Source organism: Pleuronectes platessa, chromosome 7, assembly GCF_947347685.1.
Source record: "Pleuronectes platessa chromosome 7, fPlePla1.1, whole genome shotgun sequence".
NCBI classification, from domain to species: Eukaryota; Metazoa; Chordata; class Actinopteri; order Pleuronectiformes; family Pleuronectidae; genus Pleuronectes; species Pleuronectes platessa.
In genome coordinates, this window is record NC_070632.1 from 10,130,643 (window position 1) to 10,154,825 (window position 24,183).

General features: G+C 44.5%; 1 protein-coding gene across 4 annotated transcripts in view; it reads right to left on the reverse strand.

Annotated features, from left to right (window-relative positions):
• Nucleotides 1-24,183, reverse strand: part of wwox (WW domain containing oxidoreductase) — a 125,726-nt gene that overhangs the window by 6,846 nt on the left and 94,697 nt on the right. Inside the window, exon 9 of one of the 4 annotated variants that reach the window (XM_053427056.1) lies at nt 23,219-23,970. The exons of the other annotated variants lie outside the window; for them this stretch is intronic. Coding sequence (XP_053283031.1) covers nt 23,860-23,970 — 111 coding nt within the window. The 3' untranslated portion in view covers nt 23,219-23,859. Of the gene's footprint in view, nt 1-23,218; nt 23,971-24,183 lie in introns of those variants that run through there. 4 annotated transcript variants of the gene reach the window in all.

Below are 24,183 nucleotides of genomic sequence, written 5' to 3' on the forward strand. Positions count from 1 at the left end.
AAGGACTTGCGCAGCGACTGTGAAACTATCTCATTTTTATCTTGCGAGAGGACTTTCGAAGTGATCCGCACAACCTAATTATTTTCCCCTAATAAAAGCAACATATGCTAAGACAATAAAAGGCCTTATTGGACACCTATTCATTAAAGAGGAGCAGTAAAAGGAGCAGGACTCTGGCACCGGGATAAGCTTTTAAAGGGGCTTTTCTCTGGCTGGAAATGGCCTTAGTCTTCCTTTAGCATGCCCATATGGGTGCATAGCCCACCATAAAAGATCTGAATTATACATGAAGAGTCCTGGCTGCTTTATTGGCTGTGATCGGCTTTTTCAATCTCACCTGACTTCGACGGTGCACGACACCTCAAAGTTTGGACTGAATCTCTCTGATCCCACCTCCTGTGTATGAAAGTCATGCAGTTCTGTGCAAAGAAACCCTCGAATGTGAAATACATATTGCTAGCGACAAACATTCAGCAGCAGCGAGATAGCAGCGTAATTCACAAAAGTTGGTTAAGTTAGTAACAGCGGGTTGAAATAACACATGCTTGGTGAATCACGTCTGACAGTTTGGCACAGTGGAGTCATTATTCCATATGGTCAATGTACTGTAAGTGTCACTATGTTTCTATTATAAGAAGAGCAATGCTGTCTGTGTGTTGGTATGTGACTGTGTGATGAGCTGGTGTAATAGGGCCACACACAGGTGTGTGTATGCTCACCTCCTCACTGATGCACCAGCTAATTGGTCTCCTGCGGCAATCTGACATATTCACACACTGAGAATCTCTCAGACACATTCAGGCACACGGACGTACCAAAATCTCTCTCTCTCTCTCTCTCTCTCTCTCTCTCTCACACACACAGACACACACTGTAGTGAACAGTAGCTACACTCACATGGCTACAGAATGTACAAATATGCACACATGTGCAAACACAATGATGCACGCGCCCACATACACAGACAACCTGCAGAGTGTACTTCCAAATGAACTCATTATCACAGTGCTGCCTCCAAGTGAAGAATGACACCCTAACCGACTTCTCATACTGTACACACACCTACTGTAAGGTACCCGAAAATAAAATAAAAAAAACGAACGACCAGAAAGGCGTCCTGTAAAACACAAGCAAGAAAGAAAATGTAGCCGAGAACCAAACACATCCAAGGAGCCTCCAAAATTCTCCACCTCAGAAAAGGCAGGCGCTCCTGAGCACCCAACACAAAGCAAACATTATGTGGCTTTTTGTTATGCTAAGTGGATGTATCCAGTGTAACACATACAAAGAATCCAATCCCAAAATTGAACATCAGAACCCAGGAGGATTCTTCATTGTTCAACAAAGACGCAAGGGCACATTCTTAAAGCTATCACACAAAGTGACAAAGGAGTTTTTATTTTTATTTAAATGACGAAATACCAATGAATTATAACTGAAATCTTTATTTCTTCTCAGCTCTTTTCTTCACAGATGAATTATCTATTTTCCATCGTCAATATTTTGTTTGTTTGCTTTGAAACTCTTCTCAACATATTTAGCATCAACTTCCCTCTTTGTGGCCAGGGTACAGTAAAAAATAAAAAGCCTTGATTCACATTGTCTATCCTGCTCATTTAGCCATTCGCTCTCACCCATTCTCCTCCCCCCTCGCCTCCCCCCCTTCCCTTGTGGTGGAGGTCGAGAGAGGGATGTTCTGTTTTAAATAAGAAGGCAGCACTGGCCCATTAAACTCTGATAGTAATGATATTAATTTGGCAGGAACGTGTCATTTTCACAGGAGAGCAACTAGCTGAACTGTCATTACGCTCACGCACGCACGCACACACCCAGGCGAAAGCATTGCGTCTCATTCACAGTGTCTCTCACACACACTGACTCACACACACGCTCACGCAAACTCATCCTCTCTCTCCCGTTCTCCCTCACACACACACACACAGAACACGTCACAGGAGAGCAGCTAGCGGTAACATTATGAGAGACTTGGAGAGATCTGCTAATGGGATAGATTAGCGTGCCCTTGGTCACAACGGCTACAACTGAGTGACTGGAGCTGTGACTTATATCCATGTCCACCCCTCCACCCCCTTCTTCACCCCGCTTTACTCTCCTCTGCTGTACTTTGCCCTGCTTCTCTTCCTCTGACCCCTTTTTCTTCTTTTTCCCCTCTAACTGCTCCGCTCATTTCCAGCTCCACATTTTCCCCCCATCTCTCGGTACATTCTCAGCCGTGATGAGGACGGAGCAGTGGAGACTTACTGTGGCTGTGATCAAGGACGTGACGTCTAGTTGCAGACCAGCGGCACATTAACTAAATTGTTTTTTCATCATGGATCTTTGTTGATGGATAATAAATAACAGAGGTCCTTACAAATCATTATCTGAATAAAAGTGATGGAAATTAAAGATTGAGTGGTACGAGTGAATGAGAAGCTGTAATCAACAACAAGACCACAATAAAATACTTTGTCACTCTCGTCATATTTGGTCAAGTGCAGAGCTGTGGGTCATCTTTCAGCTCGATATTGACATTTGAATGGGTAAGAGAAGAAGGTAGATGATGATTTATTAAACGACACGAAAGAAAGAGAAAAAATAAAACTTTGCATATTATATGATTAGAAGTCAAATTTACACATGAGGAAAACATCCAAATGACTTCAGAGTGAGAGACTCTGATATTTGCCCTTTAAATTATTTGATTAATCTCAAGCGGTAAAGCAAAAGTCTTAATAGTGAGCCAACTGATTTTAAGCTCTTTCATATTAGTTCCCACTGGTATTCCCATGATTTGATTCTCATTTTTTTATTGATAAAACCAAAACTTTAGAGCAATATCAAACATGCAGTATCTGATTGGTTAATTTGTTTTCTGTTTTTGATGTGGTTTTTAAAAAACCACACTGCTGCATTTTTCCGAAGGTGGCCCTAATAAGAACTGTACATGTCTGTCTGTCCCTGTATAACACAGACCCAGGAACACTGGTATATGTCTACTCCCATTCCAAAACATACTGACCCTCAAAACTGTGAAAACATTAGATGAATAGATGAAACTACATGTATTTATCAGTGTTTATTGGTATTCTGATCCAGTTGTGTTTGTGTGTTTTTTGAGTCAATGTGATTGTGTGTTCCATTTTGTGTGTGAGTGTGTGGGTGTGTGTGTGTGACTACACTGACCCCATCTCGGCACTCCTGACCGGTTGAATGCGGGCTGCATAAATTAGTGCTGATGCTCTGCGATGTAATTATGCTGCTGTCAGGACGGCCCCTCTACTCAAATTCATTTTAATAAAGTTGGTCTCCAAGGTTACCGACCGGGGGTCACCTTCGGTGTCAGCCCCTATGGATCACGCCAATGGAACGTTCTGAAAGTCTGCGGTCGGAGAACGGCAACACCTCAACACGACAGCCTGAACCCTCACACCACAACACAAACACACCTCACGCTGACTTATTCAGGCTGGAGAGAGGCAGGCAGCAGAAAAGAGGACAGAGGAAACAAGAGGGGCTGAAATGATGGTAAAGAGAGAGCGAGAGGAGGATCAAACTGTGAGAAGATGGGAGGCAAAACATAGGGAAGAGGAGGGGGAGGAGAGGTGTGCAGGGGTGAAAAGAGAGGTGGGAGCATGAGGGAAGGAATGAAAATGAGACGAAAAAGAGTAAAAGCGGAGAGGAGGACAAGGGTAGAGGGACAAGGAGAGGGCAAGGGAGTGTCTCTCTTGGGCAGATGGCGGGGTGTATTCTCATTTGTCCTGCTACAGTGTGTGTGTGCTAACACTAACCTCCAGGGCAGAACTGCAGCACAAAACACGCTCTCAATTAGCCAATAACACAGACCTGCACATACAGCTGGAGAGGGAGAGGCACTGCCTCTGCACAATAAACAGGTAAACACACAGTGCAACACATTTAAATTACATTTAATGAACTGAATATGTTTCTAATTACTTTCCAATAAAATGTGGTTATTAATGTGGATGGATGAACGTGAGTATGAGGTTATGTATTAAAGATTTATTTGGGTTACGCAGCAAAAGAGGCAATGAATGACCGTGATGCATTACGAGTGACCTATACGAAGAGTCCAAAGATAAAACAGCTAACTGGTAAGCAGTGGGTTTCTCCTTCGTCACACGTCGTTTGCTCCAGAAGTTATAGCAAGGCCACGTGAAAAGTGAATATGACCTAATTTAAAAGCGAGCGAAATTAAACATCTTATTACATTGAGTAAAATCTAGTATTTTTCTGGGTTCAAATATTGTGGGAAACATTTTTGGAAAATGTAAGTACACAAGTCAACAAAATATATCACATAGGTCTAGTCATTTGTAGACAGTTAATGAAGAATTATTCCATATTATATTTCTCTGTGAAGTGCGAATGGATGAATTAAAACACATTTCAAATTAAGTGATGTTGGTAATTTGACGCAATATTTTGTATTTTTAAAAAGACCAGTAATGTTGGTGATTTTTTTTTGGCCTTTTTAGATTTTTTTATTTGTCCGGAATTCAAAGTAATTCTGAAATCATATGCTAATATAAAGGGATCATCTGCCTCTGACTGTATGTATCATTACTCTATTCACCACCTGTGTTTGAAGTTATTATCTTGGTATTTATGCATATATGCAGCTGACCACGGCCCCACAACCCCTGCACTCTCTTTGGTCTGCGATATATCTTTGAGTGTGTGAGGCGCCCGTGCAGCCGTGTGGGCCGGGGTGACTTTGACTGGCTGTGTAATAGTTACAGCAGCATGCTTTGTTAGCTGCAGGTAATTTATGGTTGAACTGGCCTGATCGTCTGATACAATCGACTGCCCATACTGTCTTTACCAGCCGGCTCCAAAGACACAGAGGAAGACTCTAGCCGAGCAGGGACGGTGAGACGGAGACACAGGGGAGGAGGAGGGATAAAGACACAACATCAACTGTCGCAATCTGGATTTAAACTGCAACATGCATAGAAATAATAAAGCCAAGAAATGAATGTGACAAAGGTGTACCAGGGAATGAGTAATGGAGGCGAAAGGCAGAGAGAGAGTGAGAGAAATTAAGTTGCGGAGCAGTTAAGTTCTCAGCATCTCTCTTGAGGTGTGCTGAGAATTAGATTGCATTAAAGACTGACAGTCCATTCATCTGAACCATACCAAGAAGGAACATTTAGTTAATTGAATGATTAATAAATCCAGCTCACTCACACTATTTCACTCCAGTGGTGGCTTTGGATAAAAACGTCTGCCAAACGGGAGACGTCATATATCACTTGTTTGAAATCCTCGGCCTATAAGGCTCGCACTGAGCGTCTATATAACTTGAACTAGTCCAGCTGTGTATACAAGGCAAAGGGAGAAGCCGCGGCAGCGTGAGCGGTGAGCTGTGAGCTGTTTAACCTTGTGCTCTGGCAGTCTCTCCTTCTTCCTCTCAGTTTCATTAGGAGAAGATGGTGTTAAGGTTTTTGTTGCTGGCTCATCATTACCGGTGTCTGAGAGAGTCCTTCAGCTCAAACGAAAGTCTAACCGGAGCGCCGGCCAGCACCTGTCTCTCTAACATGGAAAGGCACGAGCGTCTCCACGCCCACTTTGCTGCACCTTCCTCCCCCTAATAAAGACAGGCACAGACCCTTGCTCTACATATACCTTTCCTTCACCTCCTCCTCTAATCCAGTTAGGCAGGAACATCCTCGCCCTTCTCTCTCCTCCCTCGTACCTCGTTTTCTAGGATCGGATGGTCTAATCCAGTCTGTCAGTCCAGCCAGGTCCCTGACTGCTGTTCTCTTTTCATCTCCCACCTTCAAACAGAATGAGGACGCTTTCATATCACCGGGTGAGTGACAGGTGGGGGAGTCAGGCAGAGACAGGTCCGTGATGTGGACAGGCACTTTGTCCTGTTTAAATACACTAATGGAGGATAAGAGGCCTGTCACGGGGACAGGTGGAGATAGGACGGGACAGAAGACACAGACACTCATCTATAATATGGTGAGTTTATGAACGCAGAGACAGGGATGTGCAATGTATTGCATCAGATAGCAGAGGTTGCAGTGGAGGGCAAAGCGACTCCAGTCTCACCTTAACTCTTTGACTTTGTTTCATCATGAAGAGAAAGACACGATTTGACGTGGTTTCCTCTTTCATGCTTCGTTTTGTCTTTCGAGAACAAAAGAGCTTCTTAGTTAGCCCCAGAGCAACTGATGGATGTTTGCAAACGCAAGACTCCAAGAACAGTGTTTCTCTTATTCCTGGGTGAGAACTCTCCAATTTCACTGCTACATTAACACACAAATCACTGATGAACGCACACACACATAAACACACACACACACTAATATGGATACAGCGTACACGCCCAGTAGGCAGCCTTCTGGATAGATGGCACCTGCATACGGGAGGAGAGGGCACACAAATGGGATTCGAGAGTGAAAGGGGGGGTGTGCAGAGGTGGTGGGGTGGGGGTGAGTCCATAAATAGGATTGTGCAGGAAGCAGGGCGAGCTAAATAGGATTGTAATGTACAGCAAAGGATGTATAAATAGGATATGAGAGTCCGAGCTGTGTTCTCACTAGTCCCACGTCCCTGTGGTATAGGAGTTCTCTAGCACAGGCCTGCTCTGTGTATGCGTGTGTGTGTGTGCGAGTGCGTGAGTGTGTAAGTAAAGGCCATTAATGTGGAGGCTAATCTTGAGGCACCTGTCTCCTCAGGCAGAGTGTGACCTCCACTAGCCAGGTTCACCCATGTTTGTTCACCCATCCCATTCCGCACCTCCTCCCTCTCCTCAATCCTCAAATCCCTCTCTTTTTCATTTCCTCTCACTTTGTTTTTCATATTTCATTAATGAGATCTGTGTTTTCTTCGCTCTCTCTCTCTTCTTGACCTCTCTGAGCAGGTAAACCATCACTCTGGCCGGCTGTACACTGCTCCCCCCTCCAAGAGAGGTCGACGGTCACAGCTCCGTCTCCCTCTCTCTGTGGCTCTCTCTCTCACTGCTTTTTGGGGTCAGTGGGCTTTGGGAGCTGTCAGCTCAGGGCTGGTGTCTGGTGGCTGACGGACTAAGGTCAGAGGTCAGGGATCAGAAGTGAGAGGGCAGGACGTGACCCTAAAGACAAACAGCATGAGGAGAAGGTCGTACCCCTGTAGGAGCCTGTCATTCTCCACACAGGGGGTAATGTAGTGTGAGCATTCATACAGTGTGTGAGTCTCTCATATTTGCATGTTGATGCCTGCTCCCTTTTGTGTGCCGTGGCTTCCTACAGTAATCGGACCCCTTCCCTTATCGCACATTTTACTGTGCTGCAGATTTAATTTAAAAACAATAAAATTGCCATTTCCCCCCTTATCCTCTGAGGGTTGTGGGGGGAGATGGAGCCAATCCCAGGTACACCCTGGACAGGTTGTCGGCGTATCGCAGGGCCAATTCCCAATCATGCATGCAAACTCCACATAGAAAGATCCCAGCCAAACCAAGATTCAAACCAGGAACCCAACTCACAGTGGCTTTAATAGTGTGAAAGAGGTTTAAAACCACCATCTGGCAAAATTAAGAACCCGGCAAGAAGGGCCTTAGTCTGGGAGGTGACCAGGAGCCCTAGAGTCACTTTAACAGAGCCCTGCGGTGTTGGGACAACCTGCTGGAAGGACAGGCAGACTCTATCAGGCCTTTATGGGAAAGGGCTACATGGAAATAAAGGGAATATGGCAGCAACCTTGGAGTTAGAGAAGTGTCAGGAAGTCTTGGAAAATCACACTTATTACCTGGATAACACAAATGGTGACGCGTGGAGGTCAGAATTTAGGGAAGGATGAATGTAGCTGAATACAGAGGAAAACCTACAACCTGACACTGGGGTGATGGTTCACCCATAAGCATGATAACAATGACCTTAAGGATACAGCTTGTCTCTGACTGTCTTTTAGTGGCCCAGCCTGAGTCCAGACCTAAACCCCATAGAATATTTAGAGATAGATAGAGAGTGGCAGTTCGCAGATGCAACTCATCCAGCATGACAGAGCTTGAGAGGATCGGCCAGGAAGAATGGAATAAAATGCTCACACCCATGAAAAGTGAGAGCGGTATTTGCTGCTAAAAGAACAAAGTACTGATCTATGGGTCTCAATCTGTTTTTTAATGCATTTGCAATAACTTGACATAAACCTGTTTTCACTTTGTCATTATGGCTTGTTGAGTGTGGATTGATGGAGAGAAATGGCACTTTTATCACACTTGACCTCCACGTACCACGTGTGTGTGCCACAGCATATGCTGTGATGTGTGAGATGTGTCATGTTAGCATGGCATGCATCTATTAGCCTGTTTATGGTTTTTGTCGGGGGAGCTCCTCTCTTCCGCCCATGATTACATTACCAACCCGTTTACACTGCCAAGGTCACAGTGGACCGCTATGAAAACATCATCTTCTCCCAGCGCCAAGGCAACAATGCATACAAAACTGACAAAGACACAGGCAGTTAGTCACACGCTGTGAGCAATATATACATACTCTCATACAGTCATATCATCATATTTTAAGCGCCAAGGTAACTGTGGATGTTTGTGTGTAGGGCCCAGAGGAGCACGCTGCCTCCTCAGACAGATAATGGATGGTAGGACTAAAAGAGACTGAGGGGAATTAAGATAAACACACTCTGATAAAAACTAACCTGCCTGGCCGCACCGCTGTCTGTTTACCATGAATTAAAACATATCACATATGCTGCATGGACATACAAGAACGCACGCACGTGCACATAAACACTGATACATGCAGGGAAACACGCAAACAAATAGTTTACACCTAGGATTTTATGATGGATTTATATACAAAGGCATGCTTAAACAGTGGAATAGATGTTTGGATAGTGGCGGCTCTTTGAGTAATTGATCTATGAATCACACACAAGAGATCTTGTAAATTATGAAGACAAATAAACTCTCCATATATCAGGCCCATTATAAAATGTTAAGCAGATTTAAACAGATAGACATATATCTGCTTAGACAAGGAAGTTTATTTTTCGTTCGCAGGTGTCCTGCATTCAGACGTCATAGACTAACAGAGACAATCACATGCTGGATCCAGAGCCAAGCTCAGGACAAAGAAACAAAAGAATTTTGGCAAAATTATTCTGGATTAATTGTAGTTGAAAGAGTCTTCACTGAACAAAATGAAAGTTATCTACAGTCACTGTATATTGTAAGGTCCTGTAACATCTTTATCATCTCATAAATTACATTTAATCACAGACCTACAATTTGGACAACTTCACTTGTATTATAAATTATGTGCAAAGTAATGTGGTAAATTGTTTTAGACGGATATATCTTTAATAGAGTTGTATGAAAAGTAGGTCCCAAAAGAGAGCAGTAATACCCACTCAAGGAGATGGTGAAAGTTGGTGTAGCCACACACTCCCCAGTGCAAACATGTTTCATACATGCACACACTCTTCTCCAAGTTCATGCACCACTGATCTAAGTACATAATGAAGTGTGACATATCAAGCAAAGGCGCTAATGGGGTGTGAAGTCATTAGTGAACTCTCTCTCTCTCTTACACACACACACACACACACACACACACACCCTTGTGTGTGCATAACAACACACTGATACATTGAGTCCTTAGTTGTGACGTGGTTGTGATAAGCCCTTTAGGCAATCCTGACTCTAGGGTAATATTAGTGCACAGTGTTTTACAGAGCAGCCTCTGTAGATTTCCACAGCATTAATGTATCATACACGGGTTGTGTTAATACAAGTTTTATCATGTGCACAAATTCAGGGGAACGAGTGGGTGAGAGAAGTTGACTGAGCTGCAGGGTTTCCCTCTTCACTGGCACTGATGCACCTGACACTCACAGACATCTAACGAATGCACATGTGTGTTTACCTGACACAACTGACATAATGTTGTCTGACATACTCCATATTTACAGCTGGCACAGGGATGAGAGAGAAAAAGGAGTGAGAGAGAAATGGGAGGAGTGAGAGAGGGGAAGGGAAAGAGAGTCTAAAAGCTTGTCAGTCTCTCTTAATTATTCTAATTGCTGAGCTCAAGCTTCATGCCAAGGCTTAGCATTCCCCTGGCACAACAACACAAGCCCCCCCATCTCTCACACACACACACACACACACACACACACACACACACACACACACACACACACACACACACACACACACACACACACACACACACACACACACACACACACACACACACACACACACACACACACACACACAATTTAGCCACTGCATTGCCTTGAAACCTCTCCTCACTCCTCGTTTCGTCCTCTCCCCTCATCTCCATACAGAACTTCCCCATCCCTCTTTTCCTCAGCTCCCTCTATCAGCATCCCTCCACCCCGAGAGCACCCTCTTATTCCTCCACTCCTCCTCCTCTCCTCCCATCACAACAGTCCCCTCTGCTTCTTCTCCCCAGCCACTCCTCTCCTCCACCCCTCCGTTCCTCCGAACTGGATTAAAAGTACTTTTCATTACCCGTGCGGGAGATATGGCACTTAAAAATCACCCCATTATCATTTTTCACCCAGCAAACAGCACACACTCTCACAGCGACATAATTACCACACCCTGTCATACCAGGGAGATGGAGGCTGCTGATTTCCAGCCAGGCCGTGTGTGTCACTCAGTGTGTGAGTGTGTGTGTGCGAGTGTGTGTATAAGAAACTGCTGCCTGTCCGCCTGCCTGCCTGCTTCCCTTATTGATATTAAAAGCGCTGCATAAACGAGTGTTTAAAATGGCTGTCAGAGGGGGAGAGAGAGAGGATCCACTCCAATCACAAACTGCAGCACACATCACTGGATCTCTTTCCCAGCTTGGCACATGGTAATGGTCTGGAATAACAGAATACTGCCGGATGAGTCCCATTCCCACATTGCAAGTTGTGCAGTGCTGCAGAGGAGGAAGGGAGGGGAGGAGGGGTGAGTGATAGAACTCACTTTAAACAGTCAACACTTAACACATAATGAATTGGGAGTCGTCTGATGAATTGGATTTATGGCAACGCTTGTTCTTAATGGCTGAAGTGTTTGAAACTGTGAGGCTGGGGAGGGAAGAGGGACCTGACTCATTCACACTAAAGCCACTTTAATACAGAGGTCCTGTTAAATTAAGGTTAAGAAGATGGCTCGTTATGCCGCCACTGCTTGTTCACATTGAACCAAACAAGCCGGCATAATGCCGCAACCAACCTGCGTCATAAAACACTGGCATTCCAAAATCAGAGGCATGACCTGTGACACAACAGTGTCCCTTTTACACAGACATCGATTTGGATCTGTGACAAACTCCACTGCCAGCACAACGGTGGAATAAATAATGCACCCCCCCATTCCGTGTTCTTGCCTTTTATACAGAACGGTGAGTAAAAGTGGAACATTCCCACCTTGAACACGCTTTGTAACAGGGACTTGTTATTTATGTAGGAAGCTGGTCCTTATCTAACAGTTAGACCAGTTGTGCCGGGGCCATGCCTTCACTCACAGCATTCACAAGGGGGTGTTAAGTATATACATGTTTAAAACACTTCCCACACCCCAAAGACATTTATCACGGTGACAACACTGTGTGGCGGCCCCCCAATATCACTCCACAGGGGCCTGCCGTTGGGCTGTCACAGGAATGGGTGTCTATAATTATGCCTGTAGATAAAGCAGGGACAAACGTGGGTCCTGCATGATTAACTGGGTTGCTGTCTGATCACATTTGACTAATTTGTGGCATAAATCTTCAGGCTCGCGCCCCTGCTAGAGACCATTAGCCCTGACACTGACACCCCTGACACACACACACACACATACATATACATGCTCAGCACTCATACCTTTTAGAGGAACTCTGAAAAGGAGGGGCGTGCTGTTTGGCCTTTAAGTTGCGTTGGTGGGGATAAAATGTGGAAACAAAATACATACACTGGTAACATCAATTCTAAAGTTCTATCTGCATGAGGTCAGGGGTGGGGGCGTAGGTGGGGTGTGTGCTACACCTAAGCAGAGAGAGAAATGCAGGTGTACTGGATTATGATATTAAGCAAACATGAGCTCTGAGGTCTAATTATGACACAGGGGAGGTTAGAGAGCGAGAGAGCGAGAGAGATTCAGTACTGTGTGGCGGAGTGGATGCTGAAGCCAGCAGAACCAGCCTGGTCATTTGTAAACAGGTAACGATGCAGGCCAGGTGTATGAGCATATGTACCAATGAGCAGGGGAGGAGATGGGGGAGAGGGAGGGAGTCAGAGAAGAGTGGAAAAATGGGGGGAGAGAATGGGAGGAGAAGAGGGAGGATCTAATTAGGGTGAATTTACAGTGCCCTGTGCCAAACAGTTAAAATGGCCAACTGGGCACAGAGATTTATTACTGGGTTAAATTATAGTGTCTGGTGAGGGTTGGTAAGACCACCTGCAGCTGTCAATTGTCACAGTGATTATTATAATTGTGGAGAAAGACAACAGTGATGCAACGAAGGCCACAGAAACAGACCTCAAGTGCAACAATGCGTTGTAACAGATGCAGGTTCGTGAAGAGAAACCGATATTCTTTTGTGTTTAGGACAATATCAATTGAGTCAAGTGAGTGATTAAGAATGATGCTTGAACCCATTTAGCATGAATCAATGAACCACTGGACAGAAGGTTTCCAGAGCAAGGAGCTTTTGCATCCATTTGCATCAGTATCCTTGATCAAATCTGCAAAGTAAACAGGTTTAAAACCTGATGGGGGATATTAAACTTGCAGATTGAGGCTGACTCCCCCTCCCCAGGCTTGTCTGGGGCTTGAGGACGGGGTTTGGGCCTCTGCATTTGACTCTGCTGCTAAGAGCAAGGACGTGGCACAGAGAGCCAGCCCTGAGCAGCCATACTTTCATGGTCGGTTTCCATTTAAATATCTAACTGACAGGGAACATGGCGCCATTAAGGCGTCCCGAGGGCCCAGCATGTGAGGAGGAAATGGGCAGATAAAACCCCCCAGGGGAGAGGAGGGGGGTGAGAGAAGGGCCACGCTGCCGACAAAGCCTTTAACAGTGGGACCTGCTCTTAAAACTGTACAGGCACCACTCCATCCATTCAGTCCTCCATCCCTCCACACCCAAAACAACCTTGTCTCTCTGGAACAAAAGCAGGATTTATCTAGCATGACTTACGGCCCCTAACTGACTTTCTTCCTCTGTTGGCAGTATGAGGTCATATAGCATGTGTGAGTGCGCATGAGTGAGTGTGTATGTGTTCACATAAAATAGTAAAAGATTCCTCCAAGCCCCTACTGTACAGTAACTCTCAAACATTTAATACACACAGTACTATACCGATGGGACACTAAAGCAGAGTTGATATGTTACACACAAGAGTAGTAGTTTTCAGACCAGTTATTACACCCGAGGCTCCGACACTGTCTTTCTCTTGGCCTTGAACGCATTTTGTCTTAGTCTCATCTCTGTCTCCAACTCAAGCAATGAAGTCTTTCCATAAATAACACAACACAAAACCATAGCTGCTTCCAACTTTTTAAAATGTGTATGTGAATGTGTAAATTCAGTTTTAGCAGCTTATAGACCAATTGTTGATTGAGGCATAGCAAACATGAAGCTATTAAGGAACCATTAGCTGCAACAAAGTTGTTTGGGCTGAAACAACAACCATCGACTATATTTAAAATTAAGTGATCTCAGTATACTTATACTTATACTGCCCTGTCTTACCAGACTCAAGACAATAACACTGTGTTATAACAATGTAAGAAGCTGTGCCGGTGGTACCATGTTGATTCAGGAACCAGTGAGACTGTTGATGCAGGATGATCTGAGTGATATATCATTGGCTTTTGATGACTTATCAGATAAAACAACAGTATATAAAAGGGTGAAACTGAAAAGTTATCACAATGGTAATCATTTATCTTGTGCTGCAATAACTCCCAGGTAAACAGTATTAATACGGCATTTATCAAAAGAACACACTTGCATATATTTGATTAGCCAAAGCAGATTTTTGTTGAATGACATTGCATTGCTTATTGGGAAAAGTTGAGCCAGGTTCTGCTCTGCGTTGGCACCACAGCTGCGCCAATGCAGTGTTCTTATTGAAATATATGAGGGCCGTGCAGATTTTTAACACAGTTATACTATCAGCATGAACCAAGGCTTTGTTTAGGAATAAAAAATGACTGTCTTGTCACGTCTGTTTTGGGTCTCAGTTTTGTCTTAGTCCCAACTGATCAGGTCTTGGCTACCACCCTGTTAACTACGCTGAGCCCCGGTCTGGTGGGTCAAGAATCTTAACAGTAGATGCTGCCAGGCCCAGTGGTTAAGTGGCTGTCAGAGACGGTTTAACGCAGCGGCGAATGGTTCTGACACACAGACACAAATGACCAAAGCCAACCAGCCAGAAGGTCGACCAGCCAGGGAGGACAGTGGCACCATAAGGACAGTTATCCAGACTGAGAGAGAAAGAGAGGAAGACAGGGGGAGAGAGAGAAGGAGGTTTGTCTGCCACTGATACACTTTTACCTCTTAACTTCCTACAATTGAGCTTTCAGAGGTTACACTCTACCCCTCCTTCCTCCCTTCGAGCCACCGTCAGTACTGCCAGGCCCAATAAGGGTCAAGGCTGTGCCTTCCTCTTAAGGAGCTCATTTGCATCCCGCCGGCAAACAGCCAGTCAGAGCTTGTTCAAAAGGCCTGCTAATTCAATCAGATGGTTCATCTGTGAGGCCTTATCGCCATGGACACCGGCATCTGCAGGAACCACATCACAGGGCATCATGGGGCTGCTGGTTGTGATTGGTGGAGACAGAGAGTCAGAGGGAAGTAGGCATCACAAGGCTTCAACGCGGCTTGGAGTTAGCCAGGAGTGACAGTCAAAGAGCAGGAAAGGCTTAAGCAACACTTCCCATGTTATGACTACTGCCCCAGGAACAGGCATGGATACATATTGGGTGTGAAATATGAATTAGACCGCTGGGATTTCATCTTTATCTACTGTTGAGCACAGAGCGGGGGGCATGTGTCCCGTATTAACAGCAGACTACATAAACACCCAGATTTAATAGAAAAAGTAAATGCTTCATTACACACTTATGTCGATGGGCAGTGTATTTCATGTCCATCAGCATTAAAAATAACACAAATATAAGGATAACTAAATACTTGGGGGAAAATTTGGTTTGAATATATAGAAACACAAGAGACACCTTGAAATCACACACAGGAAAGTATACAAAAAATGATTGGGTATAAGAACCAATGTACAGTATATGTCCTTGAGCCTCAAAGGGAGGCAGACCAACCCTGCTTATGTAGGCTAATGTTTAACTTTCAGTACAGACCCGCACACACACACATACACACACACAGCCACAGGAGTAAAAACAGTTTGCTCATTCAGGTATATACCATACAGAGGTGATCTGGCTACACGAGTGACTTTGCATCCAGGGACACGGCTGGACATAAAGGGACAGGGGGGGACATAAAGGTACAAGGGGACGGAGCAAGCAACTTGGCCGTCCTTGCAACCAATCCCACAGAGACCACAGTCGCATCCGCCTCTCCTTCTCCATTTCTGCTGCTGCTACTCTTCTATTCGCTCAACAGTTCCCTCTCCTCCGCCATTCTCCTCCCTTTTCTTCTTTCCTTTTCCTTCTTCATCCTCCCTCTCTACCTCTTGCAATCTGCCCAGTGCCAAAGCTCCGGTTGTCTCACCCTCGAACTTGCTCTCGACCTGCCTGTGCCTCTATTAGCAGCATCAACCCAGGATCACATGGATGCTGAGGTATGGAGGCCAAGTCAATGGAGCGTGGCACACAAAGACATCCATATACCCCTATCACCACCCATTCCGCCACCTCCCTCCTCTCAATAACTCTCTCTCCTGCCTCTTCCCATCCCTTCCTGATCATTAGCTTGGAATGTAGCCAGATTGGATTTAGCTAACCAGACTAACTGTATTCTTTCCCCAATATGTCCTGTGCTGTCTTCTGCAGAGGCTACACAGCACAGCACAAAAGCTGAACAAATATATAGATGACTATACATAATGATTATTAAATGTCATGTGAGGCATGGTTGTAAACCAGTGCATACATATCAAATGCGTATAGACCCACAGTGCGTTGGTTACGTGACCTGCTCTTTGTCCCAGCCTTGGCAGACTATTAGACCTGGAGCAAGGAGTCAGAGAGGTGAGACAGGCGTGAGGAGGAGGCAGAGGTGGATCCATAACCGCTCTCCAAGCAGAGCGCTGCTCCAGGAGTAGGCAGCTATGGATTCAACCCATCCCTCTCTTTTCTCTTATACTCTCTTCTTTTGTGTCCAGGAGTGTGAGACTGCATGTGTGCAGGGTGTTTGCGTGAGGCAAGTGTGTGTCTGCAGCCCATGCATGTGATAAGCCTGTAGTAGTAGTGGTCCTGTGAGGGACCTAAGGCCCTGTTCTCCTGATTAGTCATTTATCAGGCCTGGCAGCCCAGACCCACCATAATCACTCTTCTCTTACCCCCTCCTTCTTTTCCACCGCTGATCCCCCTCTATCCCTCCAGATCTCCCCTGTATCCAACCCTACAACAATGCTCTCCATCCCCCAACACCAAAGTCTTACATGGCGGTGCATGAACATGCCCATCCAACCTCTACCTGTCTTTATCCAAGCTGCCCCCACACCATCCACCTTGTCCTCCGTACCCACTCCTCTCTGTCTTTGTGTGTCTAGCCGGGAGCCCCCTTTTCCTTCTCTTCTCCATAAACCCCGATCCAATTTCTCTCCTCTTCTGACTGCGTTGTGATTAAGCTAAAAGAGCCAACGCTCAACCTAAAAGACAATTTTACAATTTGTCTCTTTGAATTTTGTGAGTTGGAGCCGCTTAACGCTGAAGAAAGAGAAGAGCGGTGCATGATGACATGAGTATGGGAGGGCATGTGTCTTCCGGAGTGGCAGGAGGACCTCCCTATCAACCAGCAACACACTGCCTCGTCCTGCCATGTCAACAGAGAGGGATTAGTCTACCAGACATTTTTGAGAAGGCCAAAATGAGTTAATACAGTTAACCAGCTGCTTCTTCTCAACCTGTCTTCCCCCAGTTGGGAGAAATTGGAAAAGCTGTTTCGCCAAGGAATGATGGAATGTAATCTGGACTATGCAGACCAGAGGATGCGGACACATGAAAGGCCTGTCCTCCTGCTTACCATCCCTCTTTTCTCTTTCCTTCACCCTTCCCAACCATCATTCCTGCTCCCTATCTCTCTATGAAAGGGAGGGGTGTAGAAAAACGAAAGAGAGAAATTTACAGAAAAAAAATAAAACATACAGAAGAGGCTGAACCCAAGATGGGGTTTAAAGAAAAAGAAAATCAGGAAATAAAAAAACAGGAACTCTGGGGGTAACAGGGGGTGTCTGGATATGGGGAAAGAGAACAAAGCAAGTGTGTGTATGTGTGTGTTATTACTGTGCGTGACAGCTGTTTCAACCCCCAGGGAGATAACAGCTGGGACCCCACACCAAACACACTCTTCTACATATCCCTCACTTCATTTCCCCCTTAACCATCTTCATATCCCTCCACCCCTGGCCTCATCTTTTCCTCCACCTTCTCTTTCTATTCATCTAATTGTGATTACTCAAACTCCTCCTCTGGTTTTCTTGCCGCCTCCTCGTCGGTTCTCCACTCATCCCTTGTGTTTTTTCTATTTCTATGTGTTTGTTTTTCCTTTATTTCAAGATTGTTATGTTATAGATGCCTCATCTCTCTTTGTCTCAGACAGACAACAGCGGTTCTTTGTGGATTTACCGATATCATTTAATATAAAAATTTCTGTACGGTTTTCATTAAATTACACAGCTCTGATCTTGCTGAGGTCGACTCTGGAGTGAAAAAAATGACTTTAATCTCTTTAATAAATCCCCTATGTAAACAAAGCCAGAGTTCAGGTGACAGGGTTTAAACGGAGGGTGTCACACTACAATTACAAACCGGGCCTTTAACCACACCTCTCCCCCGCTGACTTGTCTCTTTATAGAGCGGTCTGCGTAATAGGGGTTCTCTTATAAAACACAGTGCCGTGTCATACACATTACTCAGCCCACCGCCCCTTTAAATGATCCAAAGATGTATGAGGCCATCTGTGGGCCGCAATTAAATACCCACCCCTTTAATTCAGCTGCATGCTACATTACTGCCCTCTGTCTAAAGACCTGCAGACCGGTTACAGGATTGGATGAAGCCGAAGAGAGTTAGTTACACTCTGAATGTCAGTATTAATATGTTTGAGTTTAAAAAAAGTGTATTTTAGACAAATTACGTGAGATTGTTTTTTAAGTACAAATTAAAATTCTTTGCATGTAGGAAGGGACTTTAGATCATTTTTGATTCAGAGCATAGAGAGGTCACAGGAAATTATTGGAAATATTCAGTGAAGGGCCCACTGCATCTGATGCCAACTGGAGACATTGCATTTCATGATGTGCACCTGGCTGGAGAAACTCCAGAAAATATCTGCAGCTCAAGGCTTCGCCAAATTAAAACCCCTAAATTACATGATACAGAGAAATCACTGAGGAAATGGTAGAATAGTTGATGTTGCTTGAACCTGTTTTAATTACTTATTAAATGAATTACTATCTTGTTCCAAATTTTTATTATGGATTGTTTTAAAAAGTCATCTGTAAAATTTTAAAAGAATGTCAGATAAAGTTTGTTCTGCAGGTGAAACAACATCCATGAGCATGTCATACATGAATTACTTCCTCTTCCCCTGCTCCTTAAAATCACTTCCTCCTTCTCTTCACCCTCTAGCAATCAGTAAAAGAGGTTCATGAAATTAGTCGGCGACTGAACACATGCTCCAGCTTTCTCTTATTCCCTATCACTCTCATCTGATTGCCTTTCGCTGTCACACTCATAAAAGTTGCTCTCTCCTCCAGTATCTCCTCTGGCTTCTTGGAGAATCTAAAGAGACCATTCTTCGACTAGCTGTCCGTCTCTCCTTCATTTTTTCTCTCTTTCTTCCTCAGTCACAATATATCCTTCCACTGTCGGTCCCCACATTGCCATTCCTCGTCCATTGACTACACTGGCCTTGTCTGTGAGCGCTAATTGTCTCATTCTGAGGACTTAAGGATGCTAGATGGGCACTAGATGTGTTAAAGAGCCAGACGGTAAAACTAGTGTGTGACTGGCAAATTACATCCTTGGCCTTTCTATGGTTGGCAAAGACACTTAATACGCTCTCAGGGTGTTCAACAGCTAGGTGAATAGTTCACTGGCTCCACTGTTGAATCTGAATAGCTCTGAAAGATGAGTGTGCGCTCGAGAGTGTGTGTTTGTGTGTGTATGTTGAGTAAGGTGCTGTTTGTATTCTCAGTGCAGTCGACCCGGCGTTCTTCCCAGTGACAGGATCGGGGCAGATCAGCGCTCACTTAGAGAACAACTCACCTGAGGAAAAACTCTGCTCTCAGCACGTCGCCCTTTCTCTCTTTCTCCCTTTCTGCTCCTTCTCTCTCTCTCCCCTGCCTCCGACTCCTCTGTCTCTGACCCAGACAGAGATCCCCCTGAGCTACTGTACTCAGCTCTCCCTCTCCCCTTTTCTTTTTCGGTTTTCGTTCTCTAACCCTATCTGTCTCTTTTTATATCATGCTCTCTGTAAAGATACCCTGTGGGAGGGCAGCGTCTAACAAACACAAACGCACACACCGAACGTACACACTCGCATTGACATTGACGTGCATTTGCGCGTGCACAGAAACACAAACACACACACAGACACACATGTGCATGGACACATATATACATCACCTGCAAAGACTACCCGCTACTATAGTTTTCACTGAGACCAGTGACAGGAATAAAGGATTCTTCTACTCTGTTCTTCTTTCTCTCGCACACCCACATACATTCAAACACACACACACACACACACACACACACACACACACACACACACACACACACACACAGGAACCCAACCAAATGCTCTATTTTCTGCTGCTATGTGGTGATTTATGAAAGGCGTTTCTCACAGCAGGCAGATAGTGCTGTTTGGAATGCTTCATTTCATAAATCTATTCTCCTTTCTCTGCATCCCCTCCTTCGCCTCCTCTCTCGTATTTTCCTCTTTTTTCCCCCTGTGCAGGACTCCCTCAGCCTCTGTTGACACATACAGTACAGCAAATGTGTGTGTATGTGTGTGTACAAGTGAGTGAGTGTATGGATGGGGGGGAGAGAGGGACATAAGTAGGCTTTGTCTGCAGTCGGGGTAATGATGCAGGAACAACCAAAGCCCCTGCAAAAGCCCCATTCTCCTGGGGTCTCTCTCTCTCTTTTTGGCTATGACTCAGACTCTCTCCCTGCTCTGCCTCACAAACACACACACGCACACACACTTCACACACACATGGGCATGCCTGACACAGAGTCAAGCAACGTTAAGTTGTTTAAGCAAAAGCGAGATCCAACTCCCCAATGAAGCTGCACATCCAAGTAATAAACACACACATTAATAACTCAGCTTGATATAGCACCTTTATCAAGACGCACACCCACACAACCACACACACACACACAAGGAGAGAAAAATAATATTGGGTTAGGAAAAATATAGAGGGGTTATATGTTGGGATGAATAAACATCCAAAGATGGAAAAACATAGAAGAGTTGATGAGACAAAAAAGAAAATGTCTATATGTACAGTGCCTTGCATAAGTATTCACCCCCCTTGGACTTTTTCCCATTATGTATTGTTACTAACTGGAATTCAAATAGACTTAAATAAACTTTTTCCCGTTTGATCAACAAAACATGCATAGTACTTTGGAGGTGCAAAATACATTTTATTGTGACACAAACAATAATGAGAACAAAAAAGTTGACATCTGTTGGGTGCATAAGTATTCACCCCCCTGTGTCAATACTTGGTAGAACCCCCTTTCGCTGCAATTACAGCTGCAAGTCTTTTGGGGTATGTCTCTACCAGCTTTGCACATCTAGAGATGGAAAGGTTTGTCCATTCTTCTTGGCAAAAAAGATGAAGCTCAGTCAGATTGGATGGAGACCGTCTGTGAACCGCAATCTTCAAGTCTTGCCATAGATTCTCTATTGGATTGAGGTCTGGGCTTTGACTGGGCCATTTTAAGACATTAACATTCTTTAATCCAAACCATTCCTTTGTAGCTCTGGCTGTATGTTTAGGGTCATTGTCCTGCTGGAAGATGAACCTCCGCCCCAGTCTCAAGTCTTTTGCAGACTGCATCAGATTTTCTTCAAGGATTTCCCTGTATTTGGCTCCATCCATCTTTCCCTCTATTCTGACCAGTTTCCCTGTACCTGCTGAAGAGAAGCATCCCCACAGCATGATGCTACCACCACCATGTTTCACTGTTGGGATGGTGGGCTCAGGGTGATGGGCAGTGTTGGGTTTTCACCACACATAGCGTTTTGCATTGAGGCCAAAAAGTTCAATTTTGGTCTCATCTGACCAGAGCACCTTCTTCCACATGTTTGCTGTGTCTCCCACATGGCTTCTGGCAAACTCCAAACGGGATTTTTTATGGATCCCTTTCAACAATGGCTTTCTTCTTGCCACTCTTCCATAAAGGCCAGATTTGTGGAGTAGACGACTAATAGTTGTCCTGTGGACAGATTCTCCCACCTCAGCTGTGGATCTCTGCAACTCCTCCAGAGTAACCATGGGCCTCCTGGTTGCTTCTCTGATTAATGTTCTCCTTGTCCGACTCTTCAGTTTGGGTGGACGGCCTCCTCTTGGTAGGTTTGCGGTTGTGCCATATTCTTTCCATTTTCTTATGATGGATTTTATGGTGCTCAGAGAGATGTTCAAAGCTCTGGATATTTTTTTATAACCTAACCCTGCTTCATATTTCTCCACAACTTTATCCCTGACCTGTTTGGTGAGCTCCTTGGTCTTCATGATGCTGTTTGTTCAGTAATGATCTCCAACAAACTCTGAGTCCGTCACAGAACAGGTGTATTTATACTGAGATTAAATTGCAGACAGGTGGACCCTATTTACTAATTATGTGACTTGCAAATGTGACTTGTGAATGCAATTGGTCGCACCAGATCTTTGTTAGGGGTTTCACAGTAAAGGGGGTGAATACATATGCACTCAACACTTTTCAGATTTTTATTTGTAAATAATTGTGAAATCCATGTAATATTTCCCCCCACTTCCAAATGATGCACTATTTTGTGTTGGTCCATTACATAAACTCACGATGAAATAAATTTTAATCTGTGGTTATACCATGACAAAATGTAGAAAAGTCCAAAGGGGGTGAATACTTATGCAAGGCACTGTATACATATTTACATAAATGCAAATACAAAATAGAGTAAATAGCTGTCCTGATGTTGTCTGCCCTCTGTTCCTCATGTGTGTCAATACTATCTCTCCTTCAGGATTTCTTTAACCGGCATTTCAATAGCTTTGAAATTTGATTTAGTTTCTTAAGTTAAAATGACTCTAAAGCTCCCATACACAATTATTATTATTAAGTTAACATTGATGCTAGAAAGCTACAGTCCTTATATGGAAATAAACAAAACAACATGCTATTGAGAACTACTCAGCTCGGAGGCCAGACTTTTAGTAGTTTGTGTTAAAAATATTTTTTAACACAAACTTCAAAACTTCAAAAACAGAACCTGACTCTGTTTCAATGGGTCTATGGAAAATATAAAGCAAACAAGATAGCGAGTCATCAGACTAATGTATATGTATAAAGTAAAACTACATCTAGAATGGGACTCAGTAAAGTGCATACCTACGCAAAGGCCCAACAGTCCCCTTAAACTCAATGAAGCTGCACCAAGTTGCACACAGTCATTCCCTTTAATGTGTCTGGTTCATTCCTAAAGTACTATTCATTATTCTCTGGGAAAACTTGGAAAATGTCCCAAAAAAATGTCAATTTCGCAATGCTGAAGAAAGTGAAAACAATTCTGGATCCACCCCTTTGTCCAGATCCACCCGAAATGTTATGGATTCTCTCTTGGCCCATGTCCCATCCCGAACAAAAGCTTTGTTGAATCGGAATATGAAATAATATTATAAAAAACATTACCTTGGTGATGGAGGTAATAAAATAACTTATTGATCTATTTTATATATTACAAGATAATTAACTTGGAGAATGAGGCCCTATGTGTAAACAACTGGAAAAAAAAAACAGTTGCAAAGAGCAATGGACATTATCTGTAGTAATGAAGTTAGGATAGGCAGCCTCCACTGTGTGAGTTCTGGGTTCATGGTGACTCTGGGTCATCAGATAGTGGCAGTGGTGAACATGGTGGGAAAACACTTCTTAACAGCACAACTCTACATCTGCTGCGGCACGAGGATGAGAGGGAAATGGAGAGAAAGAGATGGGGGCCACAGTGTAGATAAGGCAGTCTTGTTCCTTATTTATGTCTTATTATAGCTACAGCGGGGCCAGGCCACAGACACAGTCACCGGGGACACAATGATGAACTACTCGACAAGACAGCCTGCTCACTCCTGGGAAGACACACTCCCTCTATTCCCCACTCCTCCACTCCTCTTCTTTAACACTTCCCTCTCCCTCCAGTCTCCTGCTTGTTTTTAACCCGTGTCTCCCTTCCCTTCCAATAACCTAATTCTGTCTCTGTCCCTCCTCCACCTCCAGAACACTTTCTCCTGCATCTTGATTCACCACTACTCCTCTCCTTCTCCTTCCCCACTCATCATGCTTTTCCTCTTCCCAGAGTCTTCCCAGAGCACACACGCAGGGGAGGAAGGTGCAGGAGCGTAAACAGGGAGAAACCCAAAGGTGCTGCAGTCGAGTGGAACGGCAGGCAGGTGACATGATTAAGACATCCCCTCTCTCCCTCGTGCACACACGGAGTACCGCTTCTCTGTTGCACCTCCTCTGCTGTTTCTAATCCTCCCTCCGTCTTTCTTTCTCTCTCGTGAGGTGACCTGCAGAGGTGGATGTGACTGAGCTCATTACCTGCCTTAATGAGAAGACAGCACCACTGAGACAGCAGCTGCAACTTACTTGTACAGCCGTGTGCGCACACAGACACACACACACACACACACACACACACACACACACACACACACACACACACACACACACACACACACACACACACAGAACACATGTAAATAGCAACTACTAACTACAGA